Raw genomic sequence first — 24,620 nt, forward strand, 5'->3', positions numbered from 1 at the left:
TTGAATTAGTCATTAATTCTTTATTATTACCCATTAATGATTCTAAAACCAAAGTGTTTAGCTTAATGAGTTTATTACTATAGATCCTAAAAAGTGTAATTCTGCTTCATTTTGGGGAATATCAGTTCCCAGGAAGGGAACAATTCAGGATGAGTTATGTTGTCCTAAGTAAACCTGTTTGCCCAAATACTCTCATAGCATAGTAGAGGAGCGATGAAAAGAAATGTGGTCCCACCCCTTCATTTACAGGTCTGAATAGTTCAGCAGAGGGTGTGTAGCAACACAGATAATTTACAGTTGGTAGCAACAAGTGGTTTTCTGGAGGAAAAAGTGGCAGAGAAACTGGATTACAAGAATGGTTCTGAGTCACAGAGTCTCCTGGGATGCTCCTGTGTTGGTCATTGCTTGCAGATGAGCTTGGAGTCAAACCAGCAACCAGCTAAATGGTTTGGAGGATTTCCCTGTTGAGGATGAGGTTGAGGAAGTATGACTGTTGTCTAGTTGCCTTGGCAGTGCTGTACACAGCAGTCAAAGGGAAACTTTGGAGCTGACCCTCTGCATTACTAGCTGATGGCATGTCCAGCTCTTCGTATACCCGGAGGAAGACTATGTGCAACCGGTGCTCAGAGTGACCTGCAGGGTACATTGCTGCACTGTGCCTAGTGTCTAGCATTCTCCTTAGCCTCCAGATATCATTCCTTCATTTTTAGTGTCAAGTGGGAAAGAAAATCTATAGACCTTCATTGCAGGGGCCCTGGGGTTTCTCTTGACATCTCCTGCTGTGAGGAAAGGTGAACCACAACTAAGAACAGGCTCACTTCTGAAGGCAAAATAGTTGCTGTGTCAGAAGAAAAGAACTCCTTCAGTATTATCAAAGATATGAAAATACGATCCGTTGTGGGCAAACTGATATGGAGATCTGAGTAGGTGGGCACTGACAGCAAAATCTTCACACTTACTGCTCATCATTTGTGGAGTGTCCCACTGAAGTGCATGACTAAGTTGCTCAACCACACCTGACTCTGGGTTCTTGGGGGATAAAGCCTGTTTTATAGCTGCTTCCTGCGTCGCAAAGGCACGGGTGATTTTAGCATTAGACATCAAACGTCCTTGCTACTGAGTTAGGGAGTTAACATGTTCCTAGAATCTCTTGTTAAACCAGCAGTGCACATTGGTATAGCTGATACTACATGTGCCTGTTTACAGCCTACAGCAATGGTGTTACTTCCTTTGCACTGTTCTCTTTGTCCTAGGCTTTTCTAGGTTTTTCACAGATTTTTGGGGGACATCAGAGGCTAGAACCACTCCATCGATTCTCAGGTTGCCTACAAGCTGTGCAGGCTTGCATGCAGAAGTGCCATTGCTAGGTTAATTCTTCACACCTCAAACCAGCCTGATGGATGATGAAGTTAGAAGCAGAGATAAGCGAGCCCTCCCCTGCATATCAGCAATATAATTGCACAGCCAAATTAAGGAGACTATAACAACTTCTCATCTAAGTTTGAAGTTGACCCTGCTTTGCATGGAAGATTCAAATAGATGACCTCCAGAGATCCCTTCCAACTTAAATTACTCTATGATTCTAACAAAGGAAGGATTTTTTGAAGAGAAACTGCAAATCTGTTCTCCCAGCTCTGAAGTCACCAGGGAAATTACTGGAATTTTCTGTGCAGGTCAAAGATGAGTAAAGATCACACTCTTTCCACCTATGGACTTTGTGAAGCACAGCGGTAATTAATATACCAGTGAGTTTACTATTTCTGGCATTAGTGAAATCATATTCACCTCTGTATGCTCTAAATTTGCTCCTAAATTCCACACAGAAATGCCCACCCTAAATTCCACATAGAAATGAAATACAAATTCACACCTGGCTGCATGCTCCCTGCAGATGTGTGCTGACTTTAAGGCCACTGCCACCTTAACAGTAGTTGCTCTTGCTTAACCCAGTGAGGGGAAGGCTGAATTGAGCCCTGTCCCTGGTTGTCTGCTCTCCCTACAGCAGATGAATGAGGAGGGGTTACTGTATGTACAGCAGGTGCCAAGCACATTCCGCAACACTTTTATTTCCTCTTCTTGAGGAATTCACAGACAAAGTAGATGGTGACTTGGCACTCGGAGTCATTCCACTCTCCCGTGCTGAGCATTTCCACACAGTCCTCACGGCCAGCTGGGTCATGAGGCTGTCCTTCCTTCCAGTTACTGTAGTTCTGCAGCGGACTGTTGTCTGCGTACACAAACTGTCCTTCTTTTTCCATGTCGTTCAGCCCGATGAAGGCTCGGAAGAGACCACTGTTGGAGATGTAGTCAGCAATCAGGGCGTTGGTTGCCTCATCTTTAGGCATGGCCAGTGTTCCTCCTCTGTCCCTGCAGTGGATCAAGGCTTCTCTGTAGTTCTTCTCTTCTTTCACGATGTAATAGAATTTCTCATCTGTCTCCCTGATACCTGCTATAACTTTAAATGGGAAAAAAAATTGCTTAATGGCTTTTCAACAGATATTGAAGGTGCTTCTGTTCCTATATGACAAGGAGATGATTTTTACATTAGAATTAATAAAAGAGAGAGAGGAAAAGTATTCCCACTGCTGAATTTGTGACGAACAATGAGGACATGATCAGACACTGATGGGGATGACAAGTACCTTGTACACATTAGGACAAGAACTATTCAGTCCTGATTGGCATGTGTCTCCTGTGACACTTCAGTATTACTTTGCAGATATCTAGTACTAATCAAATTAAGGCATGCTCAATGGACACAGAGCAATGTCTAACTCTGGATCACCCTCGTTGCTTTGCATGTTTTTGAATACAATTGTGAAAGACTGCCCTGGGATAGAAACACAGGGCTATAGATAGCTTTTCAGGCCCTTTCGATGTAGAGGAAAATCAATGTGACTGCTAAAATAAGACATTTTAAATACAGCCTGATATTCAGAGCTGCTGTAGCCACTAAGTGGCATTGACTGGGAAGGAAACTGTGGCTGCTTAGCAGCTTTACAAGGCAAACCTCTCAGGCAGCGTGTATCCTAGTGAATTAAGCAGTCCTGAGGAGCATGCCTGGGCAGATGGAAGTTGATTGTCCCTGCTGATGGATTGCTGGAATGATCCTTAGCAGAGCTTTGGCCTGGGGCAATGTGTTGGTTTTGGCTGGGATGGAGTTAATTTTCTTCATAGTAGCTAGGATGGGGCTATGTTTTGGATTTGTGCTGAGAACAGTGCTGATAACACAGGGATGTTTTCGTTCCTGCTGAGCAGTGCTGACACAGAGCCAAGGCCTTTTCTGCTCCTCACCCCACCCCACCAGCGAGTAGGCTGGGGGTGCACAAGGAGTTGGGAGGGGACACAGCCGGGACAGCTGACCTCAACTGACCAAAGGGATATTCCATACCGTATGATGTCATGCTCAGCAGATAAAGCTGGGGGAAGAAGAAGGAAGGGGGAGGACATTTGGAGTGATGGTGTTTGTCTTCCCAAGTCACCGTTAGGCGTGATGGAGCCCTGCTTTCCTGGAGATGGCTGAACCCCTGCCTGCCCTTGGGAAGTGGGGAATGAATTCCTTGTTCTGCTTTGCTTGTGTGCACGGCTTCTGCTTTACCTGTTAAACCGCCTTTATCTCAGCCCATGGGTTTTCTCACTTTTACTCTTCCGATTCTCTCCCCCATCCCACCATGGGGGGAGTGAGCAAGCGGCTGTGGTGCTTAGTTGCCAGCTGGGGTTAAACCACTACGGGCAACTAACGCTTTCCCAGACAATTCAGGAGTTGTTTAGGCACAGTTTAGGAGTTAGTAGAGGACCACTCCTGATAATATGGCATTGAGTTTTGTAGGGTTTAATAATATAGATGAGGGCTGTTCTGTGCCAGTTACCCACAGTCTCAGACACTTTTAATTTTGTGATACAGATCTAGTCCTAGAACTGTTGTGGAACCTTCTGAAAATCTCTGCTATGCCAGGAAACGTGCTTCTTTCCTTTCAATGGGGGCATTTTGCACTGTCCACCTGACAGCACTGCCTGCAAATGTGGCTTCTTACAACTCATGTCTTTGGGTGTTGATCTCTCGTTACAGGAAAATGATGCTTGCATTGTGGGAAGCATAGGAGTACCGTGCCTGCAGCCTTCCTGTGCTGCAGAAAGATCAAGAGGTTCTTATTGCCTTTCCTGCCTCCCTGGAGCAGATTGGCACAAACTTTTTCCTTTCATTGCCTGAGTGGCTGCGGAGCCAGAGTAGACTGGTTAGCAAGCTGTGCCTTGTGCTTTTCATGATTCTTTCTGTTGTGCTTTTGATCATTTCTGCATTGTTTTTGCTTTTATTTATCTGCTGTTTATATTCTTACAGGTGTAAGACTGTCTCTTTTCTGTATGTTTTCAGAGTGCCTCACACAGTGGGACCCTCTCTCTTTACCTGGATCTTTCCATAGAGCAGCAATGGTAGAAGAATAGCAATGATAAATGTTATAGGAGCCAATAAATCATATCAAATACATAAGGATCCTTACCGTTCTTTACAAACTTGATGGACGTGTTAAGACGAGCAACATTGATGTTCAGTTGTCCAACAACTCTGCGATACCTTCCACAGTCACAGACTGTGCCTGATGCAATACAAAGGACAGAGGATTTATCTCTTTAGAAGCATTCGTGTGCGTGCATGGAGGGGTGACTGTAGCCCACTTCCAAAGGTTCCGAAGACTTGGCCTCGACTTGTAGAAAGCCAGTCTCACCCTGCCCCACTGATCATATTTCTGTGGATCAAAGCACTTAATATTTTGGCTCTGTACACTCCCTTGCTAACTGGCTTAAGGATCCCTGCTTTTAAAAATGCGGATAGAAGACTTTGCTATCTTCTTTCCACCCATATCAGTGTAGGATTTGCACATCCTTTGCCCCTCTCGTTATTCCGTCTAGCTGAGGGGTGCGCCTTGTCATGGTGATCACTGCAGCACTACATCTGAATGCCGGAGGTCTGCCTTTGTATCCATAGACACCACTGGTTCCCTGGCATTCTAATAGAAACAACAGCCTCCATGACATGGGGAACTGCTGTTTTCTCAGTGAAGGAGTTTTATGAGTATGCATAGAGGTGGGACTGGCAAAACTTTGGTGGAAGGACCATGTTAGTGAACTGCTGCATGCACTGTGGGCCAGCAGGAATAGTTGATACCAGCTCAAATGATCAATAGCTTTCAAGCACTGACGTCTCAGTTATATTTTTGTTGGTAAACTGAAATTTGGCTTGATATAGGGTTTTTTGTTCCTCTTATTCTTGAGGAGAAAATTTGTTGCTGATGGTTTCCCATTAAGAACCAAAGTGGCATTGCATATGAAATATCCTAAAAATGAACACAGCTGTACATTCAAGGTGGGAAAACATTCAAGGTTATTAGGACTCTGAAGAAACTTCTGGGTCATCAGATCCAAATTCTTCTCCTGTAAGCAGATGCATTGCATTTATTTGACAACAGATTATGCTCTGTCTAAAATCACTTACGTTTTTTGTCTCCATGGTCCTGTTAGGAAACTCTTAAAGGACTTAATTCCTTTGGTATTCAGAAACCTTCTTCTAGTTTCTAGTATAAATATACTCCTGGCCTGTTTATGTGTTAGTTTTTATGATATCAAACATTGCCTATTAATTTAGGTAACTCTTATCCATATTTTGTATATGTTGGTGTATTCATAGCCATCAGTCATGCCCTACCCAGCCTTCGTTTTGGTAAACAAAACCTTTTCAGTCTCTTCCTGTTCATTTCACCTATTCTCAAGTTTATCCATGGGCCTTAAAATCTTGTGAAACTCCAGACAAACCCACCCTGAAATCAAAGACATTCTGCAGAGAAAAATGCATAGCATACCTGCTTTTCCCTTTTTTCCAGACACCCCCGATAAGCCTTTGACTCCTTTGTCACCTGAATAAAGAGGAAAAGATATTCTCAGATCTCCGACAGCGCACATGTCAGGGGACTGTACGTGAAAAATCTGTTTAATAATATATTAATGATGTGCTTCTGATAGGAAGCCCTGATGTACTGTACTGGCAGATGTGCCAAGTCAAACAAACCATGATTAATTCTGGTGTATGGAAATAAGGAGAACCTTTTAATAGCTAACTCACTGATAACACAGGCATCTTGTGTGCTACTGGTTCCTGGTACCACTCACTTTAAATATAAACTGCACAACGATCCTGAGAGGCTGAAAGCACTCAAGAAATCTGTGGGAGGTGATACCTGGGTTCTCGCATTGCCTTGCAGAGGTTCAGTAGCTCTATGAGGGGATGAGGTACCAGATGAGGCTGATGGGCACTAAGCCACTGAATTCATGTGTGCAACAGATTACGTGTGCGGGCAGCAGTTAGTACCTGCACAAAATGAGGTCAGTAAGGAGCAGCATTTCATTTCAGATATAGTTCATGGAAATGTGATTTATTTTCATCCAACTGCTTCCCTCTTCTTCTGTAAATCATAAAAATGATAGAAACATGTCTCAAAATGCTGTGCTACTATATGAGTGGAGGTGACTAGATTTTTAAAAATTGCAGCTGTGATTTGGATCAGGAACAGCTGGGCTTTATCTGAAATTCATGTCAGCTTTTTTATGAATTAAAACCTTCAGAGGTCGAAAAATACTAATGCTTGCTCTGCCTTCTTGACGGCCGTGTTTTGATGTGCTTTTTCCTTTATGTGGTTGTGGGTTTTTAAAGAATTTAGGAGTTGGCTGTCATTTTAATTAGCATTGCTTGACAATGCACACTTACTAGCTGAAATTTCAGGGTTGCTTCATTAAGAACTTGAATGTTTAATGGTAGATTTAAACAGGGACTTAGTGACCTTTGCTTCTGCAAATAAAGAAAATCAGAAAACTAGAAGGGGACATTAAATTGTACATTCAGGTTGAGAGAGGTTGATTTAATGGCTCAGAATATTGGTTTACTTACAGGTAAAGATAAGCAATTTGTGGGATTCTTATATTCTAGTCTTCTTTGGTGATTGAAGACACCTTAGGAGATAACTATCTGTGTTCTCAGTTGTCTAGGTACTTCGGAAAATTAGTCCCTCAGGCCAAATTCTTTTGTTCTTCTCTGTTAGTGAGGTTGGCTGGAGGCCATCAAAGGTTTATTAAAAAACATTGGCTTGAGAAGCTCCCCAGAGATATTGTTCCACCCACTCACCTGCATGCCTGGGTTGATGCACTGGTTAGAGACTACAGAGTTCCCCTGGGGATGGTGGAGTCCCTGCTCAGCTTTCAAGGCAGGTCTTGTGGCAGAAGTGATATTCCCTCTTAAGCAGCTCTTTAGGAATACTGGAAAGAATTGCCTGAGCCTCTTCTCAGATGACTAGAGCATAATTTCATGAAATTGTTGTCCAGGTAGACTTGGAGTCTACCTTGATTTGCAAGTAGTTGTCATCCCTGATTATGTGAGTGCTTTCTTAAAACTGCTAAAATCCTTTCCTTACCGAGCTGTCCTGCGCATTGCTTGCTCACAAGTCCCACAGCAGAGCAGGTGACAAGGTGTGGCATCCTGAGCAGCAGCAGAATATTGACTTAGGCCTTCAGCATCCAAAGTAGAGGCACAAATTTGGCTTTCTCTTTTAGAGCGTTCAGAGGATTTACTTCACAAGGGGCAGATTTCTCCCTTACTCTTTCACTATCAAAGAAGATTGATTTCTTAACCCATAAAGCAAATTATTTTAGCTAAGTCGAATATATTGCACGTGGGAAATAAAACAAGAATATCTCAGTTAGCTCTCGTCACCAATCTTTATGCATAACTTTATTTGGAGAGCATTGGTCACAGCATTATTTGATATTACTCCATACCTGGAACTCTCACAAAACACATATTTACCTTGAGGGAAACAACAAGAAATTTTCGAGACCAGAACTTACCCTTTCCACCAATTGGGCCAATTTTCCCAAGCATTCCCTGATCACCAACATCCCCCACAGGTCCTTTGTTTCCTAAGATAAGAAATAAAGAGGAAAAGAGTATGGATGGTTTGTTATTTCTTTCCCAAGACACTATTTAGGTCTCTGCTTTTCCTGAGCATGGCCAGTCTGCATGTCAAAATGAGAGGAGCCCCAAGGATGGTTGGAGGAGGCCAGCGCAGATCTCTGCTACTGTAGGATACTACAATAGGACATTGCAATGCACCTTAGTAGGACTGCCTGTTCAGGGCCCAGAAGTGTCATGTTTTCTTACAGAAAACACAAACCAAAACTGCTAGTGAGTATTCAAATATTGATTTTACTTCACAGCCAAACCAGGGCAACAGCAAGTTTTATTTGTTGGTTTTTTTCTCCACCCCAGACAAAAGCCTTTCCTTCTTCCTGGAGGTAAAGTCCTTGTGGCTTTGCTGGGAATCCTTCTTAAAGCAGGACTGCAAATAGGGAGCTACTAGTTTTGCTGTGTGTGCTTTCCTGGTCCTCAGAGCACCAAAATAACAAATGCCTTTTTAATTGATTAATAGTTTAAGTTCTAAAATAGCTGGCTAATGATGACAGCCCAATTTAGGGAGCCTCAGTTTGCACACTGAATTTAACATCACTAAGATGCTTCGTAAATGGTTGGTTACCTGATTCCCTTGTATCTTACCTGATCTTCTTTTTAAGGTAAGAAGCAAAAAGTCCTATGAATGCATTTAAAAATGGATTTTTTTTTTTATTGTAAGAGTAATAACAGGATGATTTTAAAGTTTCTATAAAAGTAGAAACTTTCCTGATTAGTCTTAAACTGCTGTCAAGGAAGAAAGACCATGGATATGCATTCTCATTAAGCTTTAATGATAAATTAAGTTTTTGAATTACAATATGCAAACAAGGCTGACACCATCACATCTGGTGTCTCCAAATGCTCTGCCCAGCTCACACTGTGGATATGGGATATGTTTAATAGAGCTGAGTCCTGAGACATCTGCAGCTCCTTGTTCTCAGCTCAGATGCTGTTTGATCAGAGGAACTTTGTTTCTCAGTGTATGCCTTCATTTGCTTTTCTGCAAAATAGGGACAACTGAGACTGGATTTTGTTGAGCATCCTGATGCATTACTAGGAAATAACTCTCAAAGTTCAGTTTCAAATAAAAGATCATTTCAGTAAGAGAACAGTAATCTTTCTGATTATACATATGATCTGGTTTATGATAATATATATGATCTGGGTCTTCTGGATCTCACTTATGACAGCCACTTGGGAAAGCAGCAGTAAATGTATTGGTTTGTTACATGACTCTATAAATTTATTGCTATATACAGCTGACATGTACCGGTAGGAATTGCACCAAGCTCTCCAAGTATTGTTAGGTTCACTGATTAATGTTTGACAGGATTGTGAAATCCACTGGTGCAACAGGACTGAAAAGTATTAAACGTCACTGATCATATGCACCAGTACAGTTGTGTATAATAACATTTATATACCCGTAATAGCCAACAAACTGTCATAAATACCTTTTGGTCCTTTTGGTCCAACCTTTCCTTGTTTGCCCACTTCTCCTCTATCTCCTTTTTCACCTTCATCCCCTTCCAAAAAACCAGAAAATAAAACATCATGGTACGTTTCTCTCACTGCAGTAAGTGCAACTATACATCCTCAGAAAGTAAAGTTCACATTTTTTTTTCCTGCTAATTTGTGTTTATTTCACATTGAAGGCACAATAGCCATGGGATAAATTTCCAGAGAAGAGCTGATGAATCTGACCATCATTAGGAAAAGCTAAAAACTTTCCCTTTTGGAGAGGCTATTCCAACATGAGAATTATACAACACCAATTCCTAGTCCTACCCTTTAAACTCTATTAGCTATAAAGCAGATAAATAAGCCAACACTTCTCTGTTGGGAAATCTGTACACACACAGTAGGACTACCCATGGAGGCAATAGGAATTGATTAATTGTTCCTAGTGACTCTGTAGTGACTCTGTGTTCAAGGTATGCAGATGCTTTTGGAATGGGAGGAATGTGATATGATGAAATAGATCTTAACATAGACTTCAGCACTTAGTATAGCAGAAGTCTTGCCTTCAATTTTTGACATGTGATGTTTATATGTTGATATAACATGTATTTTGCAATTACCCCAATGCTTTATTTTATTTTGAAAATGTCATACACAGAGTATCTGTAAGGGGTAAAATCATTGCATTTATTACAGTAGTGCAGAGATTTCTCCAAATGAGATCAAGACCCTATTACACAGGCTCCTGTATAGTACTGTGTAAGTACTCTCACTACTGTAAGAGACAGTCTTTCACTGAGCAGCTTACAGTCTAAAGGAGCAACACAGCAATTAGTGGGAAAGAAGTATTATGTCCTTCCTTAGGTAGCATAGTATTTTGCTTCACATTATGCAGGAAATTGGAGGCACAACTGAAGTTGATTTTCTGTCTACTACTTCTTAGTTTTGAGCCAGATCTCAAGAACATCTTTCCTCTTTTTTTTTTTTTTTTTTTAAGACAAATGCTGAGGGGGGACAACCCCTGCACGCCCCCACACTAACTGACCAGCAGGGAATACAGGCAGTCTTCCAAAGCCTCTGCCCCCATTCCCTACCCTGGTCAATAAGCCTTGCCATGCGGTGGGAAGCAGAGCCACAGTCCCTTGGCCAAGCCAGGATCTCAGGTGTGAGTGGCAGCTGGTTGTGTCTGTGCCTGCAGCCCAGACGGGGAGAACAGGCTGCAGTCCAGCATATGGAGTACCCAAGGGAGGGAAGGCTGTCTGGATGTCAGCAAAAGAGAAGTGGGGACAGAACAGCATTAGGTGACAAGACCAATTACCTGTCTCACTGAAGAAGGTGCCTCCAGCCCTGGCAGAAGGTGTTCAGGGCACTGGGTGTGCTGGAGGTGACCGTCCCAGGCAGCCACTTCCAGCCTCCCATGAGCAGTGGTTTCAAGGGCTTGCCTGAGCCAAGCACTGCATCCAGACCACTCGTGAACAGCCACTAGTGATTCTTCCCTGCACAAATTAGTCCTGTGCCTTTTAAACCCATTTATATTTTTGGCCCTTATAATTTCCTGTGGCAAAGAGGTCAACGATTTAATTATGTGCTGAGGGAGAAAGGAGCTTCCCATGGTTGCTTCCAGACTGATTGTTTCATTGGGTCTCATTCTTTTTTTCTGAAAAATACTGCCCACTCATTCGTGATTTACCTTCTCCTACTTCTGTAGCCATAGGTAGCATATTGTGGGCTGTTCTGTGGGGTCATGAGAGATGAGAGGTGGTGCATATTAATTGCAGCATATAAAATGTGGTATTAGCTGTTTGGCTCCTTTCCATGTGAGTTATGGGGACTGGGCTGAATCTGTCCCTGTATGCTGAAAAACGCTTCAGTGTTGGGACTCTGTGGTGGAGGACAGACCTACCTCGTTGGTCAGGATGCCCTTCGGGGGGTGGTCAGTGGTCCAAGCTGAGGAAGATAAAGGGCTAAACTTCAGTCCATTTTAGAGGGAGGAAACATTCGCTAGAGGGAGGGACAAGGGGGAAACCTCATGTGGTTGGTGTGTGTGCTGGCTCACTCAGGCCCTTTGTTTTTAACAGGCTGCTACACGACAAAGTAGGAAGGGAAAAGGCTATAAGCAGCCAGCAATAGCAATTTTAAACATCTCTATTTTCACTGGTTCTTAAAACATACTGGAAAAGTCAGTATATGTTTCCAAAAGCCAAGCTCCTTAAATATCCAGCTGAAGCTGTAGGTCTGAGCCTGGAGCTGATGGAAGGATGCCTGCTTGTACTGTGTTCTTGTCTAGAGATCATTAAGCAGCAGAGCCAGAGAATGTACAGTTTAATTTTGCTGTTGACCTCAGTGCTAACAGCATTTACACCTGAGAAACCCAGAAATTGTCCTTTCTAAACCCATCTATGAAACCCTTGAGAAAACTGTAAAGTCACTTCTCAGTAGTTCAGACATTCAGAAAAGATTCCCAGGGGCTGACAAAGAGCTGGTGAAATGAAATTCCAGGAGAAGGTTAAGAGCTGATCTGATCACAGTGTGCAAACCTGTACGGGGGGGAGAAATGTGTGGTAACAGAAAGGAAGCAGGGTGTGATTCAAAGGCTGGAAAAGCTGGATGAGCCCTGACTAGAAATGCAACACAGGATATTTAACAAATGGACCACACTTTCCAGCAGGGGAGGGAGACATAGGAGGCTTTCCATGCCCAACCTTTCCCTGTGCAATGAATTCCTTTCTGTAAGATATGCTCTAACTCTGCATTTGGTGTAGAAACTGGTGAGGGAGTTCCTTTGGTCTGTGTCATGCAGGAAAGCAAACCAGATTCCTGCTGACCTTCCAAACCAGGGCTTGTCACCCTGGTAGTCCTCATCACCTCTCTCAGGCCAGCTAGTTACATTCCCTGTGGCTTGCAGACAGCTCTGTGGGGTTAAACGCTCCAGAGAGACTGTTGTTTGCTGCAGAAGGAAGACTTGTGTGCAAGAGAGATGCCTTTTTTTTTTTTTTTTTGGTAAGAAACATTGCTTAGACAGTTAATCTTAGAAATAGAGCCTAGGAAAGAAAGTCAATCTACAAGTAGAGAAGCTGTTATTACTTTCCAAAGATGTTTTCTTCCAATCTCAGTTTCAACATTTTGAGCCACTGAAAGCTGCAGTGGCTTTTTCTGAGAGACTTTGGAGCAAGCTTTTCACACACAGGGCTGCTGGACATGAAGCTAGGTTGCCCTGTATGGGCTATCAGACTGAGAGCCGGCAGGTGAAAGGGGTTAAAAAGTGTGGGAAAGTTTGTTCTGGAGATTTTGAGAGATTAGGGAGTGTCTCAACTTGCGTTGCTAACACCTCGTGTAGTCCCAATTTTTGCCCAAACCCTGTAAAAGCGTAAGGGAGAGGGAAGTAAGATCTATCACCTGTTTCATCTTGGCGTAAAGCAGCCTACCACACTCTGCCTTACTTTCGCTACCTTGGAAAATGGGAAGAATAATAATTTGCCTATCTGTAAGGCAGGGAAATCCTGCTTTTCTCCTCATATTGCATCTGAGAATGGACAGGCCATTACAAAGCAAGGGGAGAAGCAAACAGTATTAATTAGTGGTACCATCTCATTATTAATTTAGGACTGGATTAAGCCCAGTGCTTGATAACATGGTGTTATAATTATAAATGCCTTGTGTCCGCCTTCAGCTGTTGTGTGCAGTGATCTCAGATTTTGGGAAGAAACGTGAACTCTTGGGTTATGCTCCCCCCTTGTGGTCTCGCTGTGATTTGCAACCAGGTAGGGGGGGATTGTGAGAGGTTGGTCGACTCTGTTTTGGGTAGGGGTTGAGCTGGCTTTGTCTCTAATTTATAATAAGCATCTCTCCCTTTCCTCTGGGACTTCATGTGAGCAGGCTATCCCACTGTATTAGCCACTTTTTTTTTTTTTTAATCTGCCAGAAAACTGAATCTAAATCCTGACAGTACTCTGGACTGGGTTTTTGAATTTTGTACTACTGTGCTTTGTGCAACATGAGTTTTCTTACAGAAAAAAAAACCCACCCTCTGATCCCTGATCTCATGTTCTTGTAGTTTATACCTAGAGATTAACTTCTCCTTTGTGCTGCCTTACACTTGGGGCAGTGTCAGGTTAAGTTTTTACCTAATCAGCAGATTGTCACCTTAAAACTGTGGTTGCAAGGCTGTCAGATAATGCACTGCACTGGCATTTGAAGCACTTGGAGCCAGTAGCTGAAGCAAGGCCATTTCTTGACCTTGTTAGTATTCCCTCAAGCTGATGAACTTCTTCTGTGTCACAGATTTAAAATACCAGACTATTAAAGTGAACACTTGGAACAATAAATTGCTAGACTCTTCCAGCTTGGGACTGTGCAAGACAGAAGGAAAGCAGAAGCCATAAGCAGTAAATTACTTTTTCAGCCATTAGAAAATTTTAATTGTAATTAAGAGGGAACCCCAGTCCTTCCTTCTCCTATAAACAAGCTCAGGAAAATGTTGAAGGTCTAATAACCAGCAGGATTTTTAGGCAGTTGAAAGGGTCTCTGCCTCTTTAGGAGTTTCACTAAATAAGACAATATTAAGAGGTTACATTTGGTAAGAATTTAATTAGTAAGAATTTACTGACAAATGACTTAGATTTCCCTGCTGAATATTTTGTAGGCAATTTATGGGATTTCTATTCATGAATGGAGGAAGTTTTCAGGTTAAATGTGTTTAGTGACGCCCCAAGTCTTGTGATCAAGGGCTGACCCTGGTTCTTGGACAATCAGGATGTAATCCCTGGGGATTACAGAGCCCACACTTATCTGTAGAGGCAGCCCTGCATCAGGGTGAGAAGATGCTTTAATGGCATTGAGAGCAAACCTGAGGACAAGGACTTGGGGGTGTTGGCTGATGAAAGCTCAACATGAGCCAGCAATGCCATATCCTGGGCTGCATCAAAAGCAGTGTGACCAGCAGGTTGAGTGAGGAGATTCTCCCCCTCTACTCCACTCTCGTGAGACCCCACCTGGAGTACTGTGTCCCGCTCCAGGGCCCCCAACATAAGAAGGACATGGAGCTGTTGGAGCAAGTCCAGAGGAGACCATGAAGATAATCAGAGGGCTGGAGCACCTCTCCTATGAAGACAGGCTGAGAGAGTTGGGGCTGTTCAGCCTGGAGAAGAGAAGGCTCCAGGAAGACCGTATAGCAGCCCTAAAGGGGCCTACAAGAAAGCTGGAGAGGGACTGTTTAAAAGGGCATGGAGTGATAGGACAAAGGGTAATGGCCTTAAACTAAAGGAGGGTCGATTCAGATTAGATACTAGGAAGAAATTCTTTCCTGTGAGGGTGGTGAGGCACTGGCACAGGTTGCCCAGAGAAGCTGTGGATGCCCCATCCCTGGAAGTGTTCAAGGCCAGGTTGGATGGGGCTTTGGGCAACGTGGTCTAGTGGAGGGTGTCCCTGCCCATGCAGGGGGGATGGAACTAGGTGATGTTTGAGGTCCCTTCCAACCCAAACCATTCTGTGATTGTATGATTCTATGAGGTCTGTAGGATGCCTAAAGTATAAAGCCGAGAGGAGCCTCCTAGCTGAGCTTATGCATCTGTCTCTCTGGGAGCACATACCATCCAGCCTTTTCACTCAGAGCTCTGCTGAGAGACTCCCTGGGTCCATGCAGGATTTTACTGAGACTTCACCAGGTGTGCTGGCAAGTCATGGCCTCAGGTCAGCTCCAGTTCCTGTCTTCTGACCAAAAATACTACAGAAATGTTAATGCTCTCTAAGTCTCTATTTTGCAGTGAATCAATTAAATCATTTCTTTTGAAGCAAAAGAAGGGCAAAGACCCTTGACCGTAGTGATCCATCCCAACAGGCAGTATGAGTGGCACTGTCCCAAGTTTAGCTCCCTGTACTCTGTACTTTATCACTACTTTACCCCATGGGATTAGCACCGACCACAGCCCCACATACCTTCCTCAACACACCAGGGCATACTCACCTTTCAAATGGTAGAAACACAACTTTTGCTGGGTTACAGCACAGTTGTCTTCCTACATCAGATACTCTGAATGGAAAAAAGTCCACTACCAGCCAAAAAGTCCTTGAAATGCCATGGGGGCATGTCTGATTTGCTGGAGGTGGTGGTGGGGGATTGTTAACCTTGATTAGTATGGGCAAGGCTGCTTTGTACTGCTTGCCTTGGATGCATTTAGCATGTCTAGGCATAGGCAATGTCCCACCACAAAGGCTTTGTATGGAATCTGTTACGCGGTTTTACCCTCTGATCATGTGTGACACAGTTCTGCTGAGCTCCATATTTCATGCTTGTAGTCCCACCCGAGATGGCATAGGGACCTTCCCTACCTCCATAGACAGAGTGTGAAGAGTACAGGTGATTTCTGCCTGTCCCGAGTGTGAAACTAAAGGGATAAGGAGACGTGCATAATTCTGAAGCCTTGAGACCCCTGCCCTCCTGGAAGAGCCTTGCAGATAGCCACAGGATTAGCTCTCAGCATCTTCAGTCTGCAGCCTACAGACACTGAGTGACCCTGACCACGCCGTGAACCTTTGCAGCACTTGCACATGCACAATCTCTATTGAGAGGTTTTGTCACCAGAGGGAGTCGCAGACTCCAAGAAATAAGCAAATAAAGCCGAGTTTGTCTTCCCAGTGTATGAGCACGTCACAGCTACGTCAATGGAAAGCCTCAAGATTTCCTCTAATTTCACTTTCAGTGTCTTTTAGATCCTTAGCAAATTTCCCGTAGCAGTGGGGATTCTTGCCTTCAAGCTATATATAGGTGCTGAGGACAGGATTTCTTCACATCTTCTGCCTATCTTCCCTGTCCTGCTTCCTCCCTTCAGCCCCCAGCACTGGCCTGCATGCCTCCCTCCCCTCTGCCTGACGTTGAGCGCTCTTCTGACCCTGTGTTGAGGGAATTCAACTCACTAAAGAGGGGAATATCAATAAGGCAAATAATACACATTTTTAGTGAGTGAGCAGAATCAGCTCAGTGAAAAGTCTGATGAGTAAACAGCCGAGCCAGCACAAGGTGAAGGTCAGAGTGGGGGAAGATGTTGGGTGTCCCTTTTTGGCAGAAAATCTGACAGATGAGTCAGCTGTAGTGTGCAACTGCAGCCATAGCCACTCTCTCAGGTGTCCTGCAGGAACATGCAGGGGTCCCACAGATTCCACTGTGAAAAATAAAACATTTTGCTCACAAGTTCTTAAAGTTCTTGTCTTTTTTCACCCAGCTCCAAATCAGACAACAGGGGCCCCTCCCTGGTGAAACAGAAAGAATCTTCAAGAATAAACTGGATTCTTTGCTCGCTTTTCTGCTTTCCACTCACAAACATCCACAACCTTCAGTGGAAATACCCTCTTCTCTCATTGCATTGCATGAGCCAGATCCAAGCCTTCAGTAGGCTTAGTGAAGCTCTGCTGACTTGTATTATTTGAAAGTGTGGGCTTTTGTGCATGACTGGGAAACATATTATTTCTTTAATAACACAGCAATAATTTAAATTATTCCTGATTCTCTTTTCACTTGGTCTGCCCAATTTAATTTTCCCACACTATTCCCCTGCCATTCTGACATGATCTCAGAGACCCATGGATTACGGTGGCTTCAGTGAGGAATCAGACTGACATTGGTAAGAAAGAGCCAATACCTTTTGAATTTATGTATTTAAATCCACACATACATGCTTTGTAGCTCAGGCTGATAAACTTCACAAACTTAACATATGCTACAACGACGAAGTCTAAAAGATATGAAAAATAGAATTATGTGTTGAAATTCAAGGGCTCTTCAGATCAATCATGAGGCGCTAAGAGGGAAGGTTAGTTATAGGTTTGAACAGTCTATAGGATGTGGTAAGGCATTTTATGTTTTTGGAAGGAAATGTGGATAACAGCATATCTGGTTTCTGAGAGAGTTTGAGATTTTCCAGGAGTGGAATTGCGTAAGCGAAATTAAAGCTGAGAGATGGACAGCTATACTGGAGACCACAGTAAATGCTATTTTGAAGCACCAGCCAATGTCATAGAGTTTATAGCATCATTTGTCAGAAATAATAATAAGGAAACGGTTTACATCCTAATTGCTATGGGAAACTCCCGGTATTCTTCAGATTTCATCTCATTACAGTTTCTCAACCTGGACCTGATTCAAGACCTTTGAAGTTCCTGTGTCTGGATTTCAAAAGAAATGAGCTGGCATCTGGGACAGATAGCAAGATCTAAAGCCAGTCTTCTGAAGCACTGAGCTCCTAGGAATCCATGTGAAATCAGCTTCTGCAGAGCCAGCCCCCGCCCCAGTCATCTCCCCCTGCTCATGCTTTTAATGGGAGTTTAGGAGTCAAAGTTTTGGGCCCCCAGCTTATTTCTCATGTTGTTGCGTGTTGATTTACTCAGACCAGGTCAGATCCCATCTCATCTGAGTCAACAGCCCACTTAAAACTTCCTGTGCAGGTTAGACAAAACTGAGCTTGGAGTCTCCAGGCTAGAAGAAAGGACAGAGCTGGGACATCGGTCGAAGGCAGAGCCCAAGGGAGCAGAGCCTGGTGTTCCAGCCACTGCCAGGGCATGGACCAACAACTTCTGGTTTTGCTCCCACTGCCTCCTCAGTCCCAGTTCCTCTCTCAGCAGCAGCAACAGCCAGCCTGCTTCCAGGCTTGGGAGGGTGGAAAGTAAGCGATAGGGCCATGACTAATTTTGCTAGGCCAAGCACTTGGCTGACCTGGGAAATTCCTTGTTTTGTTTATGCTTGACCTGGTTCTCTTCAGCCCCAAGATGTCGATGGAGTACAGAACTTGGCCTTTACTGCCCTAGTTTCTCCGCTGTGGATACATGTTATCTGATGTAAGTTTCCAGAGGTCCTGTGCCAAAGCAGTCCAGCTAAGACCAAGTTGTTCCTAAACATCTCATGCCAAACACCAAAAATCACTATTTACAAATACTGAAATCTGTTTTGGTCCATAGCAAAGACTTTTTTTTTCTTTTTTGGTTTTCCAGGGTATTTCAGTAAGGGTCCTAGAAATGTCTCCCACGTTTCTGTTTTTAACTGCTATACAAGCCAGCTTGCTGTGTACTTCAAAAGCTTTCTCAAGAAGGCAGAACAAGACAGCCATTGCACAAGGACTGTGTTCACTAGAAAGAATCCCCTTTTTGAGAAGAGACCTGAGCATTGCCTAGAAAAGGAAACTGGGAGAGGAGTGCCAGCTTTTGATTTCTCTTATTCTTTTTTTCCCTTTTTCCGGAGTGCATATTTAGAAAATTTCTTTGCATAATTTTTTACAGACTTCAACTTTCATTTGCTTGCACCAGCGATGGAAAAGCAGCAGATAGATGGAGGAGATTGCAGGGCGCCTGATTTGCGTCACGCAGAACCACCAGAGGTCAGACTTAAACTCCTAGTCGTTTCTAATGCTGAACAGTTTAATTCAGACTGACTTCTGTCATCACAACAGAGTGCAAAAGGCTTGCAGGACATTTACTGCATTCCTTCTGTTCCTGGGAGACTGCATCCTTCCAGAGTATTTTCTAGCTCTTTGGGTTATACACAAAGACCTCTGGTTTTGCTTCATGCTTTTTGGGAGCTGGTGAGACTGTCACAACCGGTTTGAAGACTTTCCTGATAATCAGCCTGGAATTACCCTTTCTTTTCATCCCATCACTCACATCATACTTCTCTTGTGACATCTCAAGTATGAGCATAACAAAGAGTGTGTTTTTGAAGGGGAAGAATTTGACTTGCACAGATTAACTTGCACAAGTTACATGTGGCTTGTACAAGAAATGGCCAGTTTTCACAACACTAATGACCCTTTTCGAACAGGTGATTTTCAGGGTGAGCATGCAGGGAGGTCAGATGCTTGCTCCTGGAGCAACTGTGAATGCCTGGATGATGAAGTGAGTAATGCAACCTCCAACAGCACAAGAAATAAAGGGTTATAAGTTCTGAGCCTCTCCAAACAACCCCACTTCTTCCTCAGCTTTCTCTTCTCCATTAAATCACAGAATCACATGGAATCACAGAACGGTAAGGTTGGAAGGGACCCATGGAAATCATCTAGTCCAACCCCCCTGCTAGAGCAGGATCACCTAGAGCAGGTTGCACGGGATCGTGTCCAGGTGGGTTCTGAATATCTCCAGAGAAGGAGACTCCACAGCCTCTCTGGGCAGCCTGTTCCAGTGCTCGGTCACCCTCAGAGTGAAGAAGTTTTTCCTCATATTGAGATGGAACTTCCTGTGTTCCAGTTTGTGCCCGTTGTCTTGTCACTGGGCACCACTGAGGGGAGACTGGCCCCCATCCTCTTGACACCCACCCTTTAGATATTTATAAGTATTGATTAGATCCCCTCTCAGTCTTCTCCAGGCTAAACAGACCCTGTATTGCTGCTGCATAGCACCAGGGACCATCTCACTTGGAGCCCACAGACTGGATCTAGCCTATAGGACAATCTGTGCCTTGAACTGGGTTAGGTGAGGTGGGACAGTGTAGGAAGTCTTACAGCTACTAAATACCTTTTCATTCCTTGCAGTTCTAGGTGCTTTGGCCCGTTAGACACTCCCATGTTCATATGGAAGGAGGAAATTGCCACAACAGGAGTCTGGCCTGCGGTGGTAGAAAAAGCTGGCCAACGTACCGTGTGAGCTCAGCACCTCTGTCTTGTGGCATCACCACTGTGTTCTACCATAGCCGAAGATGCTGAGTAGATGGAGGTGAGGGGGTGAAACTTGCACAGCATGGGTCAAAACCCATTTTCAGGAGAATGGTGCACAAAGGGGCACAACAGATGTAGCACAGAAAACAAAATTTACAGCAACAAAAGTCAGAGGCTTGTCCATTGTCAGGGTTAAAGTTTGAGCAGCAAAATGTTGCCTGTGGCTGTGGTGTGGCTGTAGGCTGGGGATCGTGTGCTCTGAGTCCATAGATGTAAGATGGATGGAGGAAAACTGGCAGCTGGACAGACTTTCTTCTGCCATATTAGGTCAGCATGCTTCATCCTTGACTACAAGGGATGCCTGAGGAGTAACAGGCTAGTTCACACACCCAGCCTGCTCGGTCTTTAATTGCCCAGCTGACTGACAGTCAAAACAACCAGTGCCATTGAAAGCTGCTTGTAACCGTCCTGGAAGAGCTCAGCTCTGGTAGGAATTGAAATTGGTCTATAGGATCATATCACATAGACTGCAAAATGTATTTGATGACCTGCAATGGATGTGAGCCAGTAATTTGGAGGTGATTTACTCGATACTCCTTTTACCAATCATGGATCTTGGGCATGGTGATTTAAAGTAGCAGTGAGGACCGTGCCAATACACTGTTTGGCTCCTCCTGTGTCTCGGTGTCAGCTAAGAGGCAGTAGGACTGGTAATGACTAAATCCTGACTTTCTCAGTATCATGCTTGCAAAGAATCATAATATCTAACCTTTAAATGCTCCCTATACAAGCTAGACCACAGAAACCAGCTGGAGTCCCAGCTAGTCTCATGTTGTCACCAGCCCACCTCATTAGCCTTGTGACTTGTTAAACACAATTCTGTCAAACTTTGTTCTCCAGCCTGCCGTTATTCAGATACTAACTAAACAAACTCCCACTAGCTCTCCTGGGGATCATTACATCTCTCTGCATTTATGCTGTGGCAGCAAAAGTTTAAGCTTGGATTGTAATCATAAAGAAATTAACTTGCTGATTAAAAATGGTCCTTTAAGCAACATGCATTTGAATAATCCATCATAAAAACAAATGAGTCTGTAGCAGTGCTTTTGACTTGATAATCTTTTTTCTGCTTAAAATTTAAATCAGTTGCATTTTTTTCTCTCATTCTGTAGCCTATAGAAAAATACAATGAATTACTAAAAAGAAAGCAATAGTTCGAACTGCAATAGCCATGGTGTACAATATATATTTTAGATCTGTCACTGCAAGATAGATTTGTACATCATGGACCTAATTTTTGGCTGAGGTACCCTCAAGGCAATTCCATTGACGTTAGTTGTGTTACACAAAAAGTAAGTTAATGCAGAATATTTGGGTTCAGATATTTGCAAAGTGTTTTGAAGATAAAAGAACTGCACATGCCAGAGCTGATCTAGTTCTCGTTGAAATCTGTAGTGAAGGTCCTATTTAATTCAACAGGAGCTGCTGGATCAGGTCTGATGAATGCAGCAGAGCTGTGTTTACAAGAAAGCATTTGGAAATAATGACAGTTCAGTCATGTTAAATATTGCATATCTCTCCCTACCTATAGGTGCAAAGCGAACCATTAACAGTTCACAATAGGTGCTTACTTTTAGACGAAGTCACTCAATTTATGGCTGCTAGCTGTACTGGTTGTGTGATGAATACAAGAAGTAAGAGAAGATTTATGTGGCTGGAGAAAGATGCAAAAGGACAACTCTAACTCACATGAGGCTATGGGACACTGTTCCTGAAACTAAACAAAAGCAAATTCAAATCTCCTTGCTTCATCACTTCCCCCCATCACAGTTCCACTTTTCTAGATGTTTGTACAATCCACAGTAATTCACATCTTTCATCCCCAGCCCATGCCACAAGCCCTCCACGTCCCTATTTTAAAAAATCAGCCTTTATCAGTACTGGTCTCAGCATTAGCAAACTGATACTCCTCACCTTTTGGTCCAGGTAAAATTGTGTGTGTCGAGCAGACATCTGTCGTAGGTCGATTGTCAACATCAAAACCAAAAATCTGAACTTGGAAGATAAAAAGCACTACTAGGGTCCCATATTTCCTTAGCTGTTGTTCTTTCTTGCTGCTCATCCTTGCAGCTTCTCAGGAAATGCCTTTCGTTGTTACAGTCTTAACAAATGCAGCTGATTCAAAAATAAATGCTCCACTAACTGAAGCAGTGCAAAGTTGGGAGCTACATGCAAGAACAGCTAAATAAAGTGAAGAAAGGAGTTCGACAATGCTGTAGTTATTTCTGTTCTGCACATTATCCAGGATATTTATTTAACACTGACAGCTGTTTATTCCAATTTATCTCTTATCTGTGAGATGTTTAGCTGCTTTTGCCATGGAAAATTTCTTCAATACATGGGGATATCTGTTTTGTCATATTTTTTTCCTTTCGGCACTGACTCTTCATGCCCAGCTTTTCACTTACTCAAGAGACAAAAGACTTTGGTATTGTATCCAAGCGAGTACTAATTAGTTATAGGATACTTGTGGCTGATTTTGTGCTGGAAGAGTAATGCAGGCTCCATAAAACATATGGAGAGACTTTTCCACAAAAGCTTTCCTCCAGGGAGACCATTAGTGACAAGAGACGAGCTGCCAGTCTGCTGTGGGTGGAAGCCTCTGGTGCTATTTCACACCTTTTGGGTGTCATGCACCCTTAGCTCTCAGAGCAGGGAATGAAAAGTTGATGTCATCAATGGGTGTTTGAGCCATAAACCCACAAATGATGATTTTATGCTTACAGATTACTCCACAATAGTTGCTCCAAGCCCAGATTGTGTTGGTAGACACGCTACAGAAGGGCAGATTTCAGGATGAGCTCAAATGACTGCAATGCCTCCTCTTATACCACCTTTCTCCTCTCCTTGCTAACCGGAAGAGACCATACATCAGGACAGTGGTATAGCATAGGTCCCAGTGAAATGTCATCTTTGGGTCATCCAGGAAGCTGCTGCTGTTTCAAATCTGCATGAGGTAGCTGTCAGGTTTTCTGTTGGGTGCTGGGACTTTGCAAAGAGGTGTAGGAGGCCTCCTGGCTGGAGGAACAGGTAGTGTGCAAAACCGCTGTATATCCTTTTGGAAGGAGCTGTGACAGATATCCATCCATGTGCAATCCCTTCCTAGAAAAAACTCTAGCTTTCTCTTAGGGAGAGCACAGTAACCAGAGACAGCAGACTATTCGAGGTAGCCTGTCAGCAAAGAAAGAGGAGATGAGTATTCGCAGTCTTTCTAGGAATTTCGTTAACTTCTGGTTTCTTACACAACAGAGGAGACAGTTACTCAGAAAGCTGAACTATGCTTTTGAACTGCCTAGTGTGTGAGAGCGCATGTTTGCTTTCCATTCTAGGCAAAAAATGCATTTCCTATGATAATAGCTTTGAGATGCTTTCCTCATTATTTAAGAGAGTATCAGTTCCTTAGCCCTACAATGTTTCAGCCTTTTGGTAGACAGAAAAAGTAGCAGCACTGATGTTAAAGTGAATACCTTTTCTTAAAGGCTGAAAGAAGGCTTTGATTTCAAGCTTTCATCTGGGATGAAATGTTGGCCAAAGTCCCAAGAGGGGTCAAGGCACTCCTCTCCCTCTTTCTTTCTAGCCTGGTCTCAGACTGTCCCACTTTTCAAAACACTTTTCTTTTTTGTTAAACTGTGTACAGTACTTTTCAGAAATAAATAGTGGTCTCTGTCCTAAAGAATGTCATCTAACTAACACCCTCAAATGTGGCCTTAATAACGGATACGCCACAGCTAGAGGAGGCGGGGGGGAAAGAGAAAGCCGGGATTATAGACGGATAGAGTCGTACCAGGAATAAACTCATTCCTCTGTGATTTGTGTTGGGCACTGTGCCTCTGACTTGTACACTGTAAATCTGTTTTATTTATCTTTTTCTTTTCTTCACTTTCCATTTTGTGAGCAGAAGGTCAATGTAAGAGCAAGAATAGAGAGCGTAGGAGTGGGAAGCTAGTGTACTTAGCTTTGGAGGAGGCATTTTGGGAAATGTTTCCAAACTGACGTGAATGATGCTATCTGTTCCACAGTACTGAGAGACTTACAGTGACTTCTTTGTTATTTATCAAGGATAAAGAGGGGTAAGTGTAAGTGAGAGAGGAAACCATTTGTTTAACCAGTTCATTCACCGACCAGGACTAAGCAGGGAACATTTTTTGGCCACTGAAATTCCTGTGATCATTTTCAAATGTTCTCATTCCACGTTAGAAAAGGAATCAAGACTCGACTATTTTTTTTTTCCTCTCCACTAAAGTCACAAAATCCCTAAACACACAGTGAGAAATGAAGCTTAATATATCCAAGAGCTTGGTAACAAAGGAACTTATTTAAAATGTAGGAGACCCAGATTCAAATTCTTTCTCTGCCTAATTCAAACCAGTATTTGCACCAGAGCCTTAAGGTTATAGTGCCTTATTACAAGGCTGTTTGCTAATCATTTATGTCTTCTTGTATGTTGGACCAGAAATCCTGTCCTGGAGCTAGGA

The 24,620-nt window shown here is 43.3% G+C and overlaps 1 protein-coding gene across 1 annotated transcript; it reads right to left on the bottom strand.

The window, feature by feature from the left end:
- On the bottom strand, positions 1-23,230 carry COLEC10 (collectin subfamily member 10). Its single transcript, XM_054817375.1, has 6 exons — positions 22,060-23,230; positions 9,448-9,519; positions 7,891-7,962; positions 5,856-5,909; positions 4,500-4,595; positions 1-2,455 (listed from the first exon to the last, which is right to left on the bottom strand). The coding sequence occupies exons 1-6, from the start codon at positions 22,205-22,207 to the stop codon at positions 2,064-2,066; spliced, it is 834 nt and encodes a 277-aa protein (XP_054673350.1). The 5' UTR covers positions 22,208-23,230; the 3' UTR covers positions 1-2,063.
- Between the last annotated feature and the right edge of the window lie 1,390 nt (positions 23,231-24,620).

This window comes from Grus americana, chromosome 2, assembly GCF_028858705.1.
Source record: "Grus americana isolate bGruAme1 chromosome 2, bGruAme1.mat, whole genome shotgun sequence".
In the NCBI taxonomy this organism is placed as follows: Eukaryota; Metazoa; Chordata; class Aves; order Gruiformes; family Gruidae; genus Grus; species Grus americana.